Genomic DNA, 19,142 nt, shown 5'->3' on the forward strand with positions numbered 1-19,142 from the left:
GTCTATAAACAATGTATATATATATATGTACACATACAACCTTCTCTCGGGCAATTTTCAAATAAAAATATACTTTCTACAGATAGCCTTAGAACGTCAAAGCTGAGAAGAACCCAAACAACTATCTAAACATACTGCATCTTACACATGAGGAAATTGAAGTCCTGGGCCAGGGGTCGGCAAACTTCTTCTGTAAAGGGCCAGAGTGAATAGTGTTGATTTTGTAAACCCTGTGGTCTCTGCTGCAACTGCTGAACTTTGTGTCGCACAAAAGCAGCCACAGACAATACATAAACAAACGTGTGGTTGTGTTCCGATACAACTTTATTTATAGACACTGAAATTTGAATTTTACATTATTTTTCACACACTACAAAAATACTGTCCTCTTGATTTCAGCCATTTAAAAATGTAAAAACCATTTTTAGCAGGCCATACAAAAACAGACGGTAGACTAGATCTGGCTCTTGGGCCATAGTTTGCTGACCCCTGTCCTAGGCCACTCTGACACCCAAGTGCAGTAACACTCTGCCTGCCATGTTATACCTTCTTTGCTATTTGCTCTAGCCATCTACATCAAAGACTCTGACCTGCTTCACCAGAAAGTGTACCATCTGTTAAAGTGTTTTCTAAATTTTAGGAGTAAATATTAAGATCTATCAGAAACATATGCCAGGCCACAATTGAAAGAACATCAATACAATGCCATATTGTGCACTAAATTAAAAACAGTCGACATAAAAATACAATAAATTTGAGAAACTCACTAAATTTGAAAAATAGGCTTTATTTTAACCAGTGGTATTGTATGACATCCTATATGGCATAACTGATTACAGCCAAGTTCATGAATACAAATAAAATAGCAGTGTCCCTCATTCTCTCTTTTGCTTTCTGTTCAGAGAAATCAGGAGATGCGAGCACGATGCTCAGAAACCAAGGACTCAGCTCCAGCGGAGTCCAGGCTCCCGGAACATTCAGCTTCCTAATGCATATACAATCACATGTGCAAAGACCTTTATGAAAAAATATTCAGAGCAGTATTTCTGTAGGAAATCACACTAGCATTTATAACCAAACATGGCTGATGAAATTCATCTTGCTGTGGATTGTGAGGATTTGAACTGTATATAAAGGAGATGAGGCCTTTGCGTTCATTTTCCTTTAAAGAGGGGGAGAATCCCAGGCAAGGCGCCATCACAGTCAGCCTGCCTCCTGCCTTCTTGCTCCAGTTGACTCAGAGGTCCTACCCTGTCCCTCCGGAGCACACGTACCACTGCGCTGTGATAGAGAAATGGAGACATCTTGTCCCAAATATGAGATTCTGTCACACAGCCGATAGTGGAAGTGGCTCTACACATTCTTATTTCACAAGAGGTTAAGATACATGGGCCCTTATGTAGCACAAGATGCCTGCAATTCAGGAAATAATGAAAAAACAACTCTTCTCCACCCCTGAGGATATTTCACCTTTATAAAGTTGAAAATATAAAATATTAGAATAATTTGCCCTTTCCCCCCATCAAAAGGAATCACATTCTCAAAGGATTCCTGCAATATACAAAATTCTGAAACAAAATTATTTCTCCCCAAACCAAGACCAAGAAGTCAATGTTAAGCTGCCAAGAAGACCCTCTTCCAAAGAAGGGTGGAAAAGACACCTCATTACTTTTCTTTTTTTTTTTAATAACCATTTTTAGACAAAGATAGCAAAAGGAGTTTCTGGCCTCATGAGCTTTTATTGTTCACTTTGATTTTCAGCATTTCTTAGCATTGGCTATTGGGAGTGAAGAGAACAATTGTTTTTCAAAGTCTGAGATATTCCCGGGAAAAGCCCTAATCTTTCCCATGATGGCTCCCCAAAAAGAGTTTGTCGAAAACCAGATGGCAAGAATGAACACGCTATTGACCCATCTGTTCCATTTCTTCATAGTTTTCACATCAAAAGCACCTGGAGTATCAATTGTGTTCAACACAAAATAGTACTGGGGCTGGAGAGAGGATGATGTCACCTGCCCTTGGCATCAGCCGAGGTGACGTGGGTTCTGAACTAACCAAGAAGTCTTCACTGGCAAACCTGCCTGGCACCAGGGCCTCCCGAAGGGAACAGACAAGCAGCTGTGCATGCTCAAATAGCAAGACGTGCAAAACACATCGTCACTCTGCTGGGAATAAAGAGTACACAGAAGTACACTGACAGCAAGAACCGGCTTCTGCCTGCTGAGGCTAATGCGCAAGAAACCTCTGCGCTGGAGTGGAGCAGGAGCGGTGGGGGGTGGGGGGGCGTCGAGCAGAGAAATGGCAGCCCCTGGGGCGGGGGCAGAGAGAGAGAGAAGCACGCACACGCATGCGCACACATGCACACACGACGCCTCTGAGGGCTCCCTGGTCACTTCTGGTTCGCCAGCGGCGGTGGGACAAGCCGACTGCTTGCCAGGCTCCGCACGTGGTCGGTCGGCCTTGCTGCCTGAACTGTCTACACTTTCTTCTCTCCTCTTAAGGCACAAACATATTTACAGTTTCGCACATACCTGCTGAGTTCTGAGAATCACACTAAGCAAATCAATCACAGACTAGCGCACAGAAGGCAGTTGGTCCTTCTTGGCCGCGCGCCGTCGCTGAGGGCTGGCTTCCGCGGAAGCCCGAAGGTGTGCGTCCCCTCTCTGGGCCACTATGGGCTGTCAGCGAGACTACCTCCCACCTCCACACAGGGCCATGGGAGAGGCCAAAATGGCAAAAGCATGACTGGGATCTGGGCCGTTTAGTATCTTTATTTTGCACGTAACAAACCCGAACAAGACTGCAGCCCTTGCCTGCCTGAGCTGACTCTCCCAAGGGGCAAGCAGAGGCCGCCTCGGAGCTTCTGGGACTGCCCCTGAAGCCACTGTGATCATAGTTTGCTCCTATTCTCTTACCCTCCCACAAAGACAGACACACACATGCACACACACAGGAGTACACACACATACATATACATACACACGCGCGTGCGCGCGCACACACACCCCTTCCACCATGGAGGAAATCTTTGCAACAAGAGGCACTTGAATGATATTTGGAGAGTTCCCATGGAAAGGCCTTCCCCTCACAGTGAAGTGGGATCAACAGAACAGAAACCAGGTTCTCAGGATTCCATCTCTTCTTGGTCAAGGGGTGGCGGCACAAAGCTGATGACTTCATCGTAGGTCAGGCCTAAAACCCAGGAAGGAAAGGTGGGATGTGAGAGTTTAGACTATTCTCTTGGCTGGTAGGTACTCTAACTTCTAGGCTCAAGATCCTTCCTTCCTGTCCAGGCTAGTGCTTTGATGCACTACTTCAAATAACCCCCTCATTGCTTATGTGTGATAGCCTAATGGAACATGTGATCACAGAAGTTCAAGGATACACCAAAAAAGAGCTACTTTGACTTATTTGTTACACTCAGCAGGGCCTCCTTTCTTACAGCTCTCTGGAGAAGGTGCTCAAGAATAACAGCTCTTCCACAAGCTATAGCAACAGGTAATTCTGGTTTGGGGGATCCGTTTGGAGTTTTGAATGTGCATTTTATGCAAAGAATCCGAAGCTGGACATACAGGAGACATGGGTTCCATGTATGGCTGTGTCCCTAACTAGGTCTAGGGTAACAGACACAAAATAAACTATCAATTGTGAAACTATAATTCTAGAGTTCTAGCGACTGTAAAACTTTGAAAATACCTTATTCCCTACTTATCTCAGACAGATATTGTAAATGCAGATTCTGACTTAAAAACCTCAAAGCTCTATATGGCTGTTAAGGGGCTGGGTGCAAAATCAGACCAGACATGAGCACCTTAAAGGTCCAGACAGTGTCCTCATCTACATCAGAGGAACATACCTGCTCTGCATCAGAGACACTAGTTACCAGTTTTAACAAGTTGGTTATAACCAGAAATTCTGTTTTCCCACAGCTTTTGGACAGTGGCTCACCTAAGAAAGATTTTTCAATTTAAGTCCTCACACTAGATGTTAATCCTGCTCTCATAACTTACTTTTCCATTCATCTATAAGGAGGTCCCTGCTTTCAAAGGACTGATCATAAGGGTCAGCTACTGGTTCATCATCAGGATCATGGTACTGAGCAAAGTAGGCGTGTGCAAGGGCTTGGGCTGCCGTAATTCTCTTGTCTGAGTCCAATACAAGCATCTTCTCCAGCAAGTCGACAGCTTTCAGTCCCACGGATTGGAAGGGAAAAAAGAGTTTTTAACAATTAGCAAAAAATTAGGCCTTATTAAGCAAACACGGTCTTGAATCTTCATACTGAACAAAGAGAATACATGCATTCTCCCCCCATGTGTCTGCTCTAAGAAACATTACTCCTTTTCTTCTTTATATGTGTGTGTGTGTGTGTGTGTGTGTGTGTGTGTGTGGATGTGTTTTGTATTAAGAATACATTACTAAAGAGGAATTTTTAAAAATACCTGAGACTGTTTGAACAAGCTTTTGTGGAACATCAATGTCAAAGCGTTACCACGTAGTCAAACTGTGTCAAAAGGAAAGCCTACAGGCGCCTGGGTGGCTCAGTCAGTTGGGCATCTGCCTTGGGCTTGGGTCATGATCTGGGTCCTGGGAGAGTGGGTGTTGGCGTCAGGCTCTCTGCTCAGCGGGGAGTCTGCTTCTCCCTCTCCCTCCCTGCCCTTCCCCCTTACTCTCTCTCTCTCAAATAAATGGATAAAAATCTTAAAAAAAAAAAAAAAGGGAAAAAAGAAAGAAAGCCTATAACCAAAGTAATCGAGAAAAGGTAAGCAGGGTGGCTTTGTAATTTTTTTTACTTTTTTGTCTCCCTGGGCTTTTTATTTACTAACATAAGGCAATGAATATTCAGCAAACAGATCTCCCAACAATGAACAAATTGAGGGTTTTACATGGGTGTGTGGGCAAGGCATGGTATTTGGATAAAGAAAATAAAAAATTTTCTCTATGAAAAACTTCAATATACAGAACAGTACAGTGAACAGTCATAGGCCCACTACCCATATCCAACAATTAACATTATTTATTTCCCTATCTATTTATCCATTTAACTCTAGTTTTTTTGCTGGTTCATTTTAAAATAAAATGATAGACATGATGCTTTACCCCTAAGTATTTCAGCATAAAGACATCTTTCTATATAATCACAAACCATTTTATCTGACAACTAAATAATTCTCAAATATCATCTAAAATCCAGTTTATGTTAAAATTTCTCCAATTATCCCAAAGTTGTCTTTTATCCCTGGCTTCTTCAAGCCAGGATCCAATTAAGGGCCACACACTGCATCTAATTGGGCTTCCTAGGGTGAAAAGTACTGTGTGCAATAACCAATACCTTGGTGAGGAATAAGGTCGGGGTAAGGAAAAGATTCTTCTAAGATCTTGACAGCTAGAAAGACACACACTATATCAAAAGGCAATTCAAGTGCTCACTTCGACAGCACATATACAAAGGACAATTCAAGTTTTAATTCATGTTTTGAGAATAATAGTCAAACATGAAGTCAGTGACTGACAAAATACAGCTGTCGTTGTTTACATCGTTGATGTGTTCCTGCTCAGTTAATATGCTGGGCACAAGTTCGTGGTCAGTAACACCATGTTCTGTCTGCAAGAAGAAACTCTTTGTATGATGTCACTGTTTGGCAGTGAGCTATTAGGCATGTTTAAATTCTGAGAACTGCAGTGCTGAGCACCAGATGGCCCAAAGCCTCCATTCAACTCATTGGCAGTCTGTATTGCTAAGTGGTATCCAGTTCTTTTGAATGTTTAAATGTCATGAGTCCAGAGAAGGATGGATGTGACCTAAATAAGCTACTGAGACACATACATGCCCCCCCCGTACCCCCACCCCCCAAAAATGAGTTAACAAATCTCTTGGAGTTGGCTAACAGGAAGTCAAACAGTGAGCACTGCCAGGTCTGAAACATGAACTGGTACGATGAAAATACATTCGGAACAGAATGACAGACAAGAAAGCTACCAGCATGCAGCATAATTTCCCAACATGCTAGAGTATTTACAACTCAAATAGAGCTTGTCACAGATCCTTGAACTAGGTAATACAGTTCAAATAAATCCTACAGAGCCAGTGGGATCATACCAGGGCAGATGCAGACCTAAACCAACTGCCTAAAATTCTGTATATACCCCAGATGAGTCTGTGGACTCATTTTTGGATGTGAGAGTGGCCCAACTGAGATCTGGCCTACTTACAATCTCCAAGGCTGACACAGACTCACCCAGGACTGCCCACCATCTCAAAGAAGGTGAGCATCTCTGCCATTTTAAGAATTACCACAGTAACACTGAAATCGTTAACGGTCACTGTGAATGAGGTATTTAAAAAGGGAAAACTACTGAGCTCTCACTACAACTTCTGAAGAGGGCATCGTGACTATCCACTCTCAAAGGAGAAAACTAAACCTTTGTTATTAGTTTTTGGGACCCAGCAGAGGGATGACCCACTGAGAGAGTGGAGCACATACCAGTATAACACAATCTTCAGGGAAGCGAGAAGGTTGATTAGACCATTATCATACCATGGCTCCCCTCCCTGTCTCATAGGCCTGGTCTGATTTTTCCATGTCTGCTGTTAAATGGCATGGTCTACTGCACAATCCTTGAATCTGGGAAGTAGGGTCTTGGCAATGCCACTTCTAGGGGCCAACCAAAGCACATGTTAGACCCCAACTTTAAGGAATAAATCAATTCCCTTTTTAGCCAAGGCTAAAGCAGCCACTACTGTCCCATCCCTCTGCTGAGGATTCCAGAAATGATGGTGGCAGGAAGGAATATGGAGCCATTCCTTAAAGTCTGCGGTGGCAAATTCACTCCACGAAGAACACAGAATGGTTAACTCCCTGTGGGAAGGGCAGAAGACGAGGAGAAATGAAAAATGCATGAAGATGGCAGGATCTGTGGGACTGGGAAGCTACAGGCAGCTCAGGGTGCACTGCAGGGAACTCCTGGGGGCAGGTCCTCTAAACACCCATCTGTTCTTCGGTTGTTTCTGCCCTTGGCTTGGGACACCACAAAACACCAGCAGTTGTGAAGTCACGGCTTTCCTCTGTACCTCCTTCCTCCTGTGCCCCTCTCAACATCCCCACCATTTGCTCTCCTGTCTTCACCATAAAATCTCATTTCCTCTATCAAATTCTAGGACCATATAAATATATAAGCATATCACGTGAATAAAAAACCCAACAACACAAACACAGATAACAAATGGCATTACTTACCACCTTCCAGCACCTTTAATCAAAAGGAAAAACTCTTCTTTAAATCCCCAGTTCATGTCATTAACAATTCAATATTCATGCAATGAGGATATGATCAACTTACCCAAGGGATTGGCACCAATAAATACATTTGCAAAGTTCATTTTCGGCATCTGGGTCAAAGACTGAATGTAGTTTCTTGCCTGCAAATATAAAACATTTTCAAATGGCTTTGTTTAATCATGTTAATGCTCCCAGAGTCTCGGTCCTGTCAGGGAACAAGCATTCACTGACAAGGTCTACTAGCTTCAATGTTTATGACTGTCTTTGATATTCAATGAAAAGATTTCTCTCTTATTGCCATTCTAACTACCTTATGTATGATCAACACTTCTGTTTATTCTGGACATCTCTCACGGTTACATTTTAAGTGAATGAGAATGATAAGCAATTAAGTTCCCTTTTATTAGCTTTCTGATCCAGGGATCAGAAGTTTAAAAAAAAAAAAAAATGAGGCCAAGATATCTAAGAAGTTCCCCTTTCTGAGACAGCCTTCCTAGAAAGCTAGGGATTGGGACTCCTAAAGAGAGTCTAGGACCAGCAGTTCTGACGGCACTGGTCTCAGTAGGTACTTTCAGTTTGTAAAAAGGGTATCAGTGCTAAACCCTAACAAAGTAATCTTGGTAATAAGAAAGTACACATAAGCCTAGTATATTATCCTAAAAGTCTTGAACACATTTTAAAAATACTAAAGCAACTTAGTAAGAGCAACAAAAAATAATGGATTTTTAAGTTACATGACCTATGCAGAAATCTTTCCCTTACCACTTAGGAGGTATGCCTTACGCAAGTCTCAACTGACTTATAAGTGACCTCAACTGCAAAATATTAATATTAGATATTAGTATTTGGCTTGCCTGTATCATACAGTTATCATGATATTCAAATAAGACAAGGCTCATGAAAAAGCTTCAAACTAAAATTTGATACAAACAACATTTATATTACCAGAATAGTTGTTACAAGTTTGGTCCCTATGGTGGAACAGGCTTGAGTTTGAATCTTGACTTGATCACTTTGGGCAAGTTACTTATTCTCGTTAAGGCTTGAGTTCCTCTTTGATAAAATGAGATTCACAATGCTTACTCACGGGGCTGCAGTGAGGACTGGAGATAACAAACCAGTACTTCCTTAGCACAGTATTTGGTGCAGAGTGAGAACTCAACAAACATTAGTTGCTTTCCCTGTTGCCTTTTGAAGTTTGCTCTCACTCTCTAAGGGTGTTTCAACTTCACAATTTCTGAACTCTACTCAAAGGAACTTAAGGTGTCAAATACTTTTAAGGACTGATAGCTCTACCACGGCAAACCCAAAAACTTGACCAAAAACTAGTCTTGAGAATAATCATATAAATACAAATATAATTCATAAATGTGTACTTCAGATATTAGGTATTAAACTGTTGCTAGGACCTTCCCTATTTCAAAACATAAATTCCACTATCAGTCCATTTGAGTAGTTGAGATAGAACTTCTCTGAATCTGTCTTAACCACTTTAAAATCCTGTTTTAATACAGCTCAACAGTAAAAGAGTGTGTGTGTGTGTGTGTGTGTGCGCGCGCGCGCACACGCGTGCGCACGCATGTGCGCTCACAAAAGCCTAGAAAAATCTCTGGCTACTAGGACAACTTCACCTTCTTAGTCCTTGTATGTGTAGCAAGAAGGGGAGGCTGCTTTGGTTGAGAATCTCTCCAATTTGAAAAGAAAGTTCTAGGAATTGAATATCCACATGTCTGTAATCCTTTCCTCCTCGAGCACACAGATGAAAGGATCAAGGGAAGATAGAAGTAAGAGAGACCTGTCTCATGCAGAGAACAGTCATCCCTCCAATAAGATAAATAAAGGTATATTTTAAAACTACCTGAATATAGCTGAAGCAGAAACAACACTGCTGGGAAGGGCCTCTGTGACGACAGCCTGACTCCCAAAAAGATTAAGGGCACCCTGTTAAGAAATGCCCCAACCATCTCTGATAATAAAACCAGTATCAGATTAATTAGAAAGAACTGATAAAGATGATGAATAGCCCTATGTAAGTTGTTTGCATTTATTCCATATTATTTGCATATTTTCTTTTGAATATAGTACTTATCAGTGTTGGATCTTTTATAGACTTGTTTTTTTATCTTGAAGGAAGAATCCTCTTTGGGACATCATTATAAAAACTTGATGACTAGGAAAGCAACCTAGCAGTCCTCAGTTCAATACCCTTCCAGCCTACAGTCATCAGATGCTAACATACCCTCACTAGGAAAACACAATAGCCTCTTGAGCACTAAATTCATAAAACCCAAATATAAAAATCATATCACTTTCTATTTACAAGCCTATAAATTATATTCTCAATCCAGAGGATGGGATGACATTTTCTCCCAAATGTCCACATCCTGCCACAGCACAGAGGTGCTCATCCCCTTAAGCCCTCACGGCACGTGCAAGCACTCAGTGATATTAAAAACCGTGTTGCTTATACAGTGGCAACAGAATGAGGATGTGGCCTTCTGAATTGGATATCCCTATCCAGTCTGTTTGTTCTCACCTCATGGCTTGGCATCCTGTTAATGAGATAAGCAGGGGGGGTCCCCGTCAGACGCATAATCTGCTGAAGCTGGTTAATATCTTAGATGCCTAGTCAAGGGCATTGTTAAACATACAGTGCAAAAAAATAACTTTCAACTCAAGTTCTTAAGAAGGCCACAAAAGCCACCCCAAAACGAACAAAAGAAACCCACTCCCCAGTCCCCACCCCCCACCCCAGGCCTGAGCCCAAGGCTGCGTGTGAAAGTTTGCTTCTGTGGAATGGCATGAGGGTTATTAGGCATGCAGCCCATAACTGGCCATGCAGATAAGGAAAATTACTTTCCTTTAGTTTTAGCATAATCTTTAATGTTAAATATTTTAGGCTCCCTGGAAAGAGACTGCCCCTTGATCCAGGATGCCAGCCAGAGAACTGTTTTCAAGTACTGATGGCCAAAACCTGCTTGCTTAGGGCAGGGGGTGGTGGTAAGTGGAGCTGATTCAGAAAATTTTGATTCGGCTTCAGACAAAACAAAATTTTCACTACATCCATTCAAGGAAGAGGTTACATTTTCATGGCACGGGTTCTGGTAACTCTCCAAGGCACTACCCCTCCAAATGTAAGACATGGGTGCCTGTGGGAGCTGATAAGCAATGCCAAGTTTCAAGGACATTAGTAGTGGTACATTTATAAAACATGCCACAAACACACGGTGGTGATGAAGAAAGAGGAGACACGGGGCAAAGTCAGAAGCTAATGGCAAAGACAAAACAGGCTGCTGATGGTAGCATAACACGCCACAGTGATTTCCTCCACAAGTCTCTAACAGGTGACCAGGCTGATTTCACTTAAACAGCTGAGAGGAAGTCTGCAAAACGCTCTGCAGTGATCTGACCAGGAGGAAACTGCTAGGTCTTCCGTATGTACAGGCACGTAAGGAAACAGTATTCCACACTTCTCTCTTCTTGCTGCCCCACCAACTTGAACGCAATTCCCCCTCCCCCAAAATGTTATATTAACTGTTGGTTTATCATAAGTTCCTATTAAAGGAGCACTGATGGGATTTTTAAAAATCAATGCAACTCAATTAAAATCTTTCTATATTCCCTTTCTTCTTAAATTATTAATTCCCTCCTCCAGTTGTAGCAGCAACTTCAAGGAGCACCCTGGTCAGGCAATCACACTTCTTTGTGGCTTCCTTCAGTAATTTTTCATGTTAACTCATTCTCTTGACCTCAAATTCTCTCATGGTCAGAGGACTACAAATATACCTGGCTGGCTGGCTGGCCGGCAGGACAGAGCTAGGACCATGCGCTCCAACCTGCCTTTCCCAGTCCTTATGCCCAAAGTCAGAGGTAGCAAATTCAAAAGGTGGCATGAAGCCCTTTTAACATTCCCTCAACAAAGTTTAGATTTACCTCGAAACAAATCACATGCCTGGGTGGCTCAGTGGGTTAAGCCACTGCCTTCGGCTCAGGTCATGATCTCGGGTCCTGGAATCGAGTCCCGCATCAGGCTCTCTGGGAGCCTGCTTCCCTCTCTCTCTCTCTGCCTGCCTCTCTGTGTACTGTGATCTCTCTCTGTCAAATAAATAAATAAAATCTTTAAAAAATAGTACTTTAAATGCCAATACAACAAAAGGGGCTCACTAAGTAAACCAGCAATAGCAGAATACCAGTTGGATTTTAAAATCTTAGAATCCAGCCACCTCTCTCCTCTCTCTTAGGAATAATACTTGGCTGGTGCATTTCTCTATTTTTGTCTCCATTAGTCAAATAGGTTATTATATCCCCTTCCTATTAGGAAGCTAGGAAAAATATATTTCTAGAGAAAAATGGGAGTCAGTGAAAGGGCTTTTGCTTGCTTAATATGATTTTTTTGTTGTTGTTGTTCTCTCATTGATTACTATAGGTTCTGGGTCACTAACCGAAACAGGCCTCTCCTTAGCTGCCACAACCTATTTATCCCCTTTGTCATAGCATATCCCAATTTGTTCTCAATCAGTGCATCCATTATTGCATTTTCTTACAATGTCCTGCTGTTTATTGATTGGATTTCTAGATAAATGATGGCATCTGTACGTTAACTAGCTAGAATTTAAATAGAAATTTGAAAAGAAAAAGAATGATGGCATCACTACTTTTCAGGAGTAATGAAAATAGCGATTGGCTTGCTTTTATTCCATTCCTTCACTAATGAATTTTTCTTTTGATTTTTAAAATCCTTAAACAATTTTACTCACCTGGCTTTGTTATTTACACACCATGTGCTTTTAAGATAAACTGGTACTTGGGCAGTATTACTACCACCAAACCAATCTTGTCTACCATTTAAATCCCTTTTATCCACTTGCCATAACCATGTAGGGAAAAAAAACCCAAAAAACAAAAACAAAAAACCTTTCTTATTCCTATATTCATTGTTGGAGTACATTCTATATTCTGACAGCCCATTTTATTATGCCCAACTCTAGAGCTGTTTAAATGTATGATGTGCCCTTTATCACATAAGATAATGGTATCTCATTAGGTTGGGCACCTGATGTTGTTTCTTTCTTAAAAATAAATGATGGATTAATAATAGGTAAATACCACATTATCCATGCTTTTCCTCTTAGAGCTTCTTGTGACTAATAGCACATATCTACAGGGCCAATGGTTGGGTGTGGGAGAGGGGACTGAGAAGGAGCTGCTAGTGGCCATTCCCAGACAGCGAATGAATTTACTGTCTTAGTCTCATTTGTACGATTGGTAAATAAACTGAATCTCCTCTCACCCCCACTGCCTTGCCTCCATGTCTTCTGTATTACCAGTCTTTCTCATCAGCACATGCATTTAAAACAAGAAAGTACCATCTTCTCTAAGGAGCATTCCTTATCTTCTTTGATTCACTCTACCCAGCTTCTGCATTTCATGAAGCAAAAGAAAACACTCCTTTGGGTTGACACACTGGTAACTCCAACAATGACTTTCAAAATAGTGTGCAATCGCATGAGATTAAAGTTTAGAGATCATGTTATCAGAACATCTGAGATGCTCAGCTGTCTCTGCCAAATGACTCAGTGCATGACTCAGGCAAGTCACAGCTTTTCTGTGCTTTTCCTTCTTCATCTTAAATAAATAAATGAAACAAAATAATAGAGCCAGCACAGTCTCTTACATCCCACCAAGTGGAAATTCATAAATACACTGGGCTTTGTGGTCTTTTAATGCATGGTCTTTTAATGTACCAGAAACATACCAGATGACAATATTCTTTATGCTAATAAGGGAGATGTTCTTTATGTTATAAGGGGGATCATGAACCATTCAAACTCACCTGCTCAAGCCTGCCTCAAGCTACCCAGGAGTCCTTCCAACTGGGCAAAGGGACCCTTTCAGTCAGAATGGTGAGAGGAGAATTCAGGAAGGCACAACTGGAGCTTGGCTCCACAGCTCTTTTTCCCTTTTAGTCAACTGCCTGGCAGCAGACAGAGGGGAAAAGGGAGAACGGCTGAGCTTTCATGATTTCTCTCTTGTCTCTGGCTCCAGAAAATGACCAACAGCAGAAAATTGGAGCCAAAGTAAGCCAGAGTCACATTCCCATGGCTTCTCTCTAGATCCCTGCTTAGAGCAAGGAAGGCATTAGCTCCAAACCTTTTTCTCAGGTTATTCAACTTGTAATGACAAAGGCAGGCTGTGGGAGGAAGGATTTACTACAAGTCTACTCCAATGGATGTGAGGTATCAGGACTGGTCTGGAGATAGGGTGGAGAAGTGCCCCTGCTGGGAACAGACAACTTTTACAAGATGTTGTGCATTGTCTATTCTAAAACAGTAAAAAGCAGTAACTTCTGGAAAAGGGCAGTAGCATGGACACAATGCACACTTCATTCTTATAGTGAAGCTAGACTAATACGTGGTAAAGTTCATGCTCTGAGAACACACACTAACCGAAAACTAAAAAGAACTCAAGTATATGTGAAACTTCTGAGAAAGATGATGTCAGGGCTTGATAACAGAGGCATATTTTCCTTTAATCTCTTGGAATGAGTTAGAATCACAAATCATTTACTGGGATACTACTGCCCAATACAAGCTCTCATGATCTAAGTACATACTCCAATAGAGAACAAAACACACTCATGCATGGGGGCAGATGAGTGCACGTGTACACACACACACACACACACCCTCATCCGGGAAGTCAGCACAAAAGGGCACACATGCTTACAAACATACCCGGGGCACAGTACAGATTGATGGAAGGCAAGTGGCAGAGGCTCCCAACAGGGCAGATAATTACAATCAAAGCATCAACTCACAGACTCTGAGGAGATTTTCTTCAAAAGATCAGCCCCTGGGGTTCCAACGAGTCTTAAAATGAGCTTCAACTGATCAATATCTAATGGTGGACTATAAAGGAAAATGTTGGGACAAAATAAAAATAAAAAACAAACGACAACAAACAAAACAAAACAAAACAAACAAAATATCCGAATAACAAAAAGTAAAAACCCCAAACCAGGCCAAAATGGTGAATTCGTCTAGATCAAGGCTTCTGCGGGACGGTCACTCCAAGTGGAACACGCTCCTCCTGTACAAAGACTCAGAACAGCACCACACACATATCCAATATATATTCATTTTGTGGATCTGTCAACGTCTCTGGTCAATAAAGCGAAGTGACTTTAGCTGGGTACTTAGCTGCCGAAGACAGCAGGTCCAAACACAAAAGCTTCACTCAGTCCACACCGACCTCCTCACCTTCCACCAAAGCATTAGTAAGTAGCTAGTTAAGCGAAGAGCGCTGGTAAGCAGAGTGCTACAAACAAGAAAAAAGCAGCAGAGCACAGGAGCGAGGGCCAGCCAGGGCCACCTGTGTATACTCCCCGACGGCTTAAGCTAAGGAGCTCCTAATATGACAAGACCCTTGACTATCCTAGAACCTAACCTCTTGAGCGAGCCCTCTAGAAAAATCTCTCTACAGGGCTTCCCCGGGCAGAGAAGTGCAGTGAGCGACGGTCGGCCAGCAGAGGGCGCCACTCGCCCACCGCACGGGCACGTGTTCCGGGAGCGCCATGATGAAGCAGGACTCCAGAGGTTTCCACCTCACAAGTGCGGTGACAAAGCTCACACAACCCCCAGGCTCTGAGCAACAGGCTACAGTGTCCAGACCTTTATTCTGGTAGCCAACTCTTCCATACACACTCACAGTGTATGTGCATGTATTAACCAGAGGCCAAAAACTTTGCATTTGTTCTTACTGCCTTTAGCCTTGCCTAAAAAGGAAGTTAAAGGGGAGGGGAAAAGTCATATAAAATAGCTTTTCATATTCCCTGTGAAAATGAGAGCAGTTTATCTCCATGTCGATACCGACATTCAGAGGAAAAGGAGGGGAGGAGGGCTGTCTTCTGATGCCCGTCACAAATCCCGTCAGCAATCCTGTCAAGCTTCTTCACCTCTCAGGTCCTTCTCAACTTCAGGTCTCAGCTTCAACTTCACTTCTTCAGACAGGCCTCCCCCAACACTCTAAATACGGAAGCCCCCTCTTCCCGGTATTCTCTACCACAACACAATGCTTTCCAACATCAAAGTGCTTCTCACAATCTAGAGTTACTTTGTTTGCTTTCTGTTACCTCCCGAGGGCAGGGGCCACCTATCCATCCCCAGGGCTTTGCTGGCCATCTGCTACATGGTGGGCACTCAGAAGACTTGAGGAGAAGGTGGAGCAGGATGGAAGGGAGGATGGAAGAGAAGACTTCTGCTTATGATTACACATATAAAGGTAATATGGTGTAACTTAAAAATAATGGCCTCCGCAAACTCTAGTTGCTTAAGTTACAGGAATTACTTATGCAATATCACTGGCATCTTGCCCTGTTCTCTTTCTTCCCCCCAGATGAAACTGACTGAAATGGAAGAAAATTCTAGACAGGAGTCAGCAAACCCCAGACTGCTGCCTGTTTTGAAAATAATCTTTTATTGGAACACAGCCATGCCCATTCATTCACGCACTGCTTTCACCCTACACAGCAGAACTGAGCAGTTACAACAGAAATCACAGGGTCCCCAAACCCTAAAAGATTTACTATCTGGCTCTTTTAAGAAAAGGTTTGTCCAACCCCATCCTAGACCCAAGTAACTTGAGCTCTATAGAAAACAAGGATAAATTAGAAACAAGTCCACTCACACAAATTATTTCTAAATTAAGAATAGTGGAGAATTTCATCATCTGCAAATGGCAAAAATTATTGTGTTCTGGAGGTTAAAATTTCAGTATTTGAAAAAAATTTTTCAATATTTGAAATTTCAATATTTAAAATTTGACTCTTCGTTCAAAGTGCTGACAAGAAAAAAAATCTAAAGCATGCATTAATGCAAACAGAGTAGGGAGGGCAGATGATTACTGTATGCTCTAAAATAATCAAATTATACAACAGTTGAATTTAGTACAGGATCCCCTTTGCCCATTTAAAATGATTCCATAAGTGTTAAGTCCCCTCATGCTCTTCAGAACAAAATGAAGTGGGTAGTTATCCCATATCACAAAGCATATCATATATGAAAACCGACTACTGACTACTGAAACCAAAAACTACTTCAACTCTCAAACAGGTAGTCTGACAATCAAAAGCAGTCTCTAGAAATAAAGCTGTTGAGATGGGTACCCTCATTCAGGAAACTCCTAGCTACTGAGATGAGAGTCAAGTTTTACTTGGCAGGGATGACCGAAGACTCTGGGCTGAGTTTTTTTATTGCCCCAACTTCACTTCAACATACATGAAGAGTAGGCCACGCCCCCTACCCCCGCAGTGCTCATTACAGCAATGAGCTGGGGGCCCCACGTCTCTCTCTTGCTTCTGCCAGCAGGAGACAATCACAAGTGTGAAGAACAAAGCTGCAATTCCTCAGCGCCTCAAGGCCCTCCTGGCTTTAGCTTCAAGCTTCTTTTCTGACTCTGCCTCAGACGATTACTCCTTAATGCACTCAATGCTTCAATCCACACCAAATATTCTAGCCACTGCTCAGCTTCCAGCTTCTTAAACACCCAAGTCATAAACAGAAATACTGTCCACTCTCCCTTCCTACCAAGCCTTTTCTTATTTCTTTTTCAAAGTCCTACTCAACAAGGACTCTGCCATGAAGTCTTTCTAGATATCTTAGGTTCGAATTAATCTCTGCTTCTCTCAATAACTTATCTCTTACCTCTATTCTCTTTTCACTCTGTCTTATTCTGTAACCAGAGAGTAGGCATTTGTTCCTACCTAGGAGTTCCTAACTCCTAGAACTCAATCTCCACTGAGTATGATCATTCTGTTTTGGGGGACAGCTGCTATTTTGTCTCTAGAACCTTCCACAGGGTAGTTTGATAAACACTGGTTGGCCTGAAAAGACCTGCTATAATGTGCCTTTTTAACTCCACTCCACCCCTCTGCCTTGCCCTCAAAACCTATAAGGACCATACTCTATGGAAGTCTAACTAGATAAAAAGATAAGAAAAGTTGTTTCATTTAATATCAGGCCTAACACAGTTTTGAACACGCCATCTGAACTGTTTACATCATAGAGAGTATACAAACAGAGGGCCACGAGTGTGTAAGGGCCATGGACAAAGACAGCTGCTTCAGCATGATAGCCAATACTCAGATTAGTAAACACACAATGCAAAATAGAAATCTACTCAGGAGCTAAAAGCACTTGCATGAAGGAAGTCAAAGCATGCAGACCCCGGAAGAAATCACCATAGGTTCTCCAAGAGCTGGCAAATCCACTGAAATACAGGTCAGTCTTCCAATAGTACCGGCTACTGTAAGGCCACTAGCATTGGTCCAGGCAGTTAAGGCCAGAAGGCGCTTCAAGAAGCTGCATCAGCAGAGCAAAGCAAAATTCACATTATGACAATTAGTTATTTCCACAAGTCGTCCTTCATAATTGGTTTAACCCCCTTTTTTCCCTAGACAGAAGAAATTTTCACTATTAGGTAAAATGTGTTTTATTGGTCATCATCGAACTATTAGAATTTAAATCCCAGATCTCCTGGTCCTTTCTGAAACAACCGCTGAGGCCAAAGCCTTTTCTTAGGCTCTCTGTCATAAAAGTAAAAGGGAGAACGAACAGTTAGGGAAATCAACCTAAGGGGACTAGGGTAATCACAGGGAAAATGAGAGAGGACTGTTCTCTTCACTTCTAAGTGTTCTAGGCAACTCTGAGAAAGCGTCCACAGGCCGGAGAGTTGAAGATGAGGACGAGAATCAGTGGCAGGACCTCCCTGCAGTGACCACTGTGTGTGAGCTGCGATTTTCAATGAGACAAGACCCATACAAAGCCAGAACATCCGTGTTTGGAGGGTGGGAGATCCTCCTGGTGACGGGATGGACTATAAGACTCAGCCTACTTTCTTCTCTTCTTGGTTGTCAAAATGGTCACTTTCACTGTCACACACAAATTCCTAAGACACTCTACTCTAGGTACCTTAAGAAAATTCCAACCTTTCCTGGGGAAAAAAAATTCTGTATTTTTCAAGTCGGGACAAGAAAAGGCAAATAATCTAGTGAAATATTTCTCTTCTTCAACATTTATTAGTACACTTGCTTTCAGTGTCTAAAGTGAAACTACTTTTTTTAAATGAGAGAGAACAGGGACACCTGGGTGGCTCAGCTGGATGAGCACTGACTCTTGGCTTCAGCTCAGGTCATGATCTCAGGGTCTTGAGATCAAGCCCTGAGTCAAGCTCTGTGCTTGATGGGGGGTCTGCTTGAGGTTCTCTCTCTCCCTCTGGCCCTCCCCCACTAAAATAAGTAAATAAACAAAGAGAAAACAAGGATGCCTCAGTGGCTCCCTTAGCTGGTAAAGCATGCAACTCTTGAACTCAGGATTGTGAGTTTGAGCCCCATACTGGGAGTAGAGCCTACTTAAAAAAAAAATAAAAATAAAAAGTCTTTTTTTTTTTTTAAGATTTTACTTATTTATTTGACAGACAGAGATCACAAGTAGGCAGAGAGGCAGGCAGAGAGAGAGAGGAAGGGAAGCAGGCTCCCTGTTGAGCCCAGAGCCCGATGTGGGGCTCAATCCCAGGACCCTGGGATCATGACCTGAGCTGAAGGCAGAGGCTTTAATCCACTGAGCCACCCAGGTGCCCCTCCCCCCAAATGTCATTTTAAAAAAATGAGATAATGTTTGAAACCAGTAACTACAAGTGAGGGGTCGATGTGATAGGAAGGGGTACACCAGAAGTTTTTAGCTCTATTAGCATGTTTTATTTCATGATCTGGGAGCTATGAACACTGGTGTTCATTATATTATTCTTTGTCTTTTTATAAGTATTTCATAAAGTGTTTGCAAAAATCAAAAGAAGAAATGAATAAAGCAG

General features: G+C 42.2%; 1 protein-coding gene across 9 annotated transcripts in view; it reads right to left on the bottom strand.

Moving 5' to 3' along the window:
* Positions 1–306: 306 nt before the first annotated feature.
* MAPK14 (mitogen-activated protein kinase 14) overlaps positions 307–19,142 on the bottom strand; it is a 182,775-nt gene continuing 163,939 nt past the window's right edge. For 4 of the 9 annotated variants that reach the window (XM_082732416.1, XM_082732411.1, XM_082732413.1 and 1 more), the window contains exons 10-13: positions 9,814–9,893; positions 7,339–7,417; positions 4,011–4,184; positions 307–3,192 (exon numbers count right to left, since the gene is read on the bottom strand). In XM_082732416.1, coding sequence (XP_082588542.1) covers positions 3,125–3,192; positions 4,011–4,184; positions 7,339–7,417; positions 9,814–9,893 — 401 coding nt within the window. In that variant the 3' untranslated portion in view covers positions 307–3,124. Of the gene's footprint in view, positions 3,193–4,010; positions 4,185–7,338; positions 7,418–9,813; positions 9,894–14,094; positions 14,175–19,142 lie in introns of all 9 variants that reach the window. The other 5 variants (XM_082732415.1, XM_082732408.1, XM_082732414.1 and 2 more) reach the window with 2 other exon arrangements.

This window comes from Mustela nivalis (genome assembly GCF_964662115.1).
Source record: "Mustela nivalis genome assembly, chromosome: 5".
Taxonomy (NCBI): domain Eukaryota; kingdom Metazoa; phylum Chordata; class Mammalia; order Carnivora; family Mustelidae; genus Mustela; species Mustela nivalis.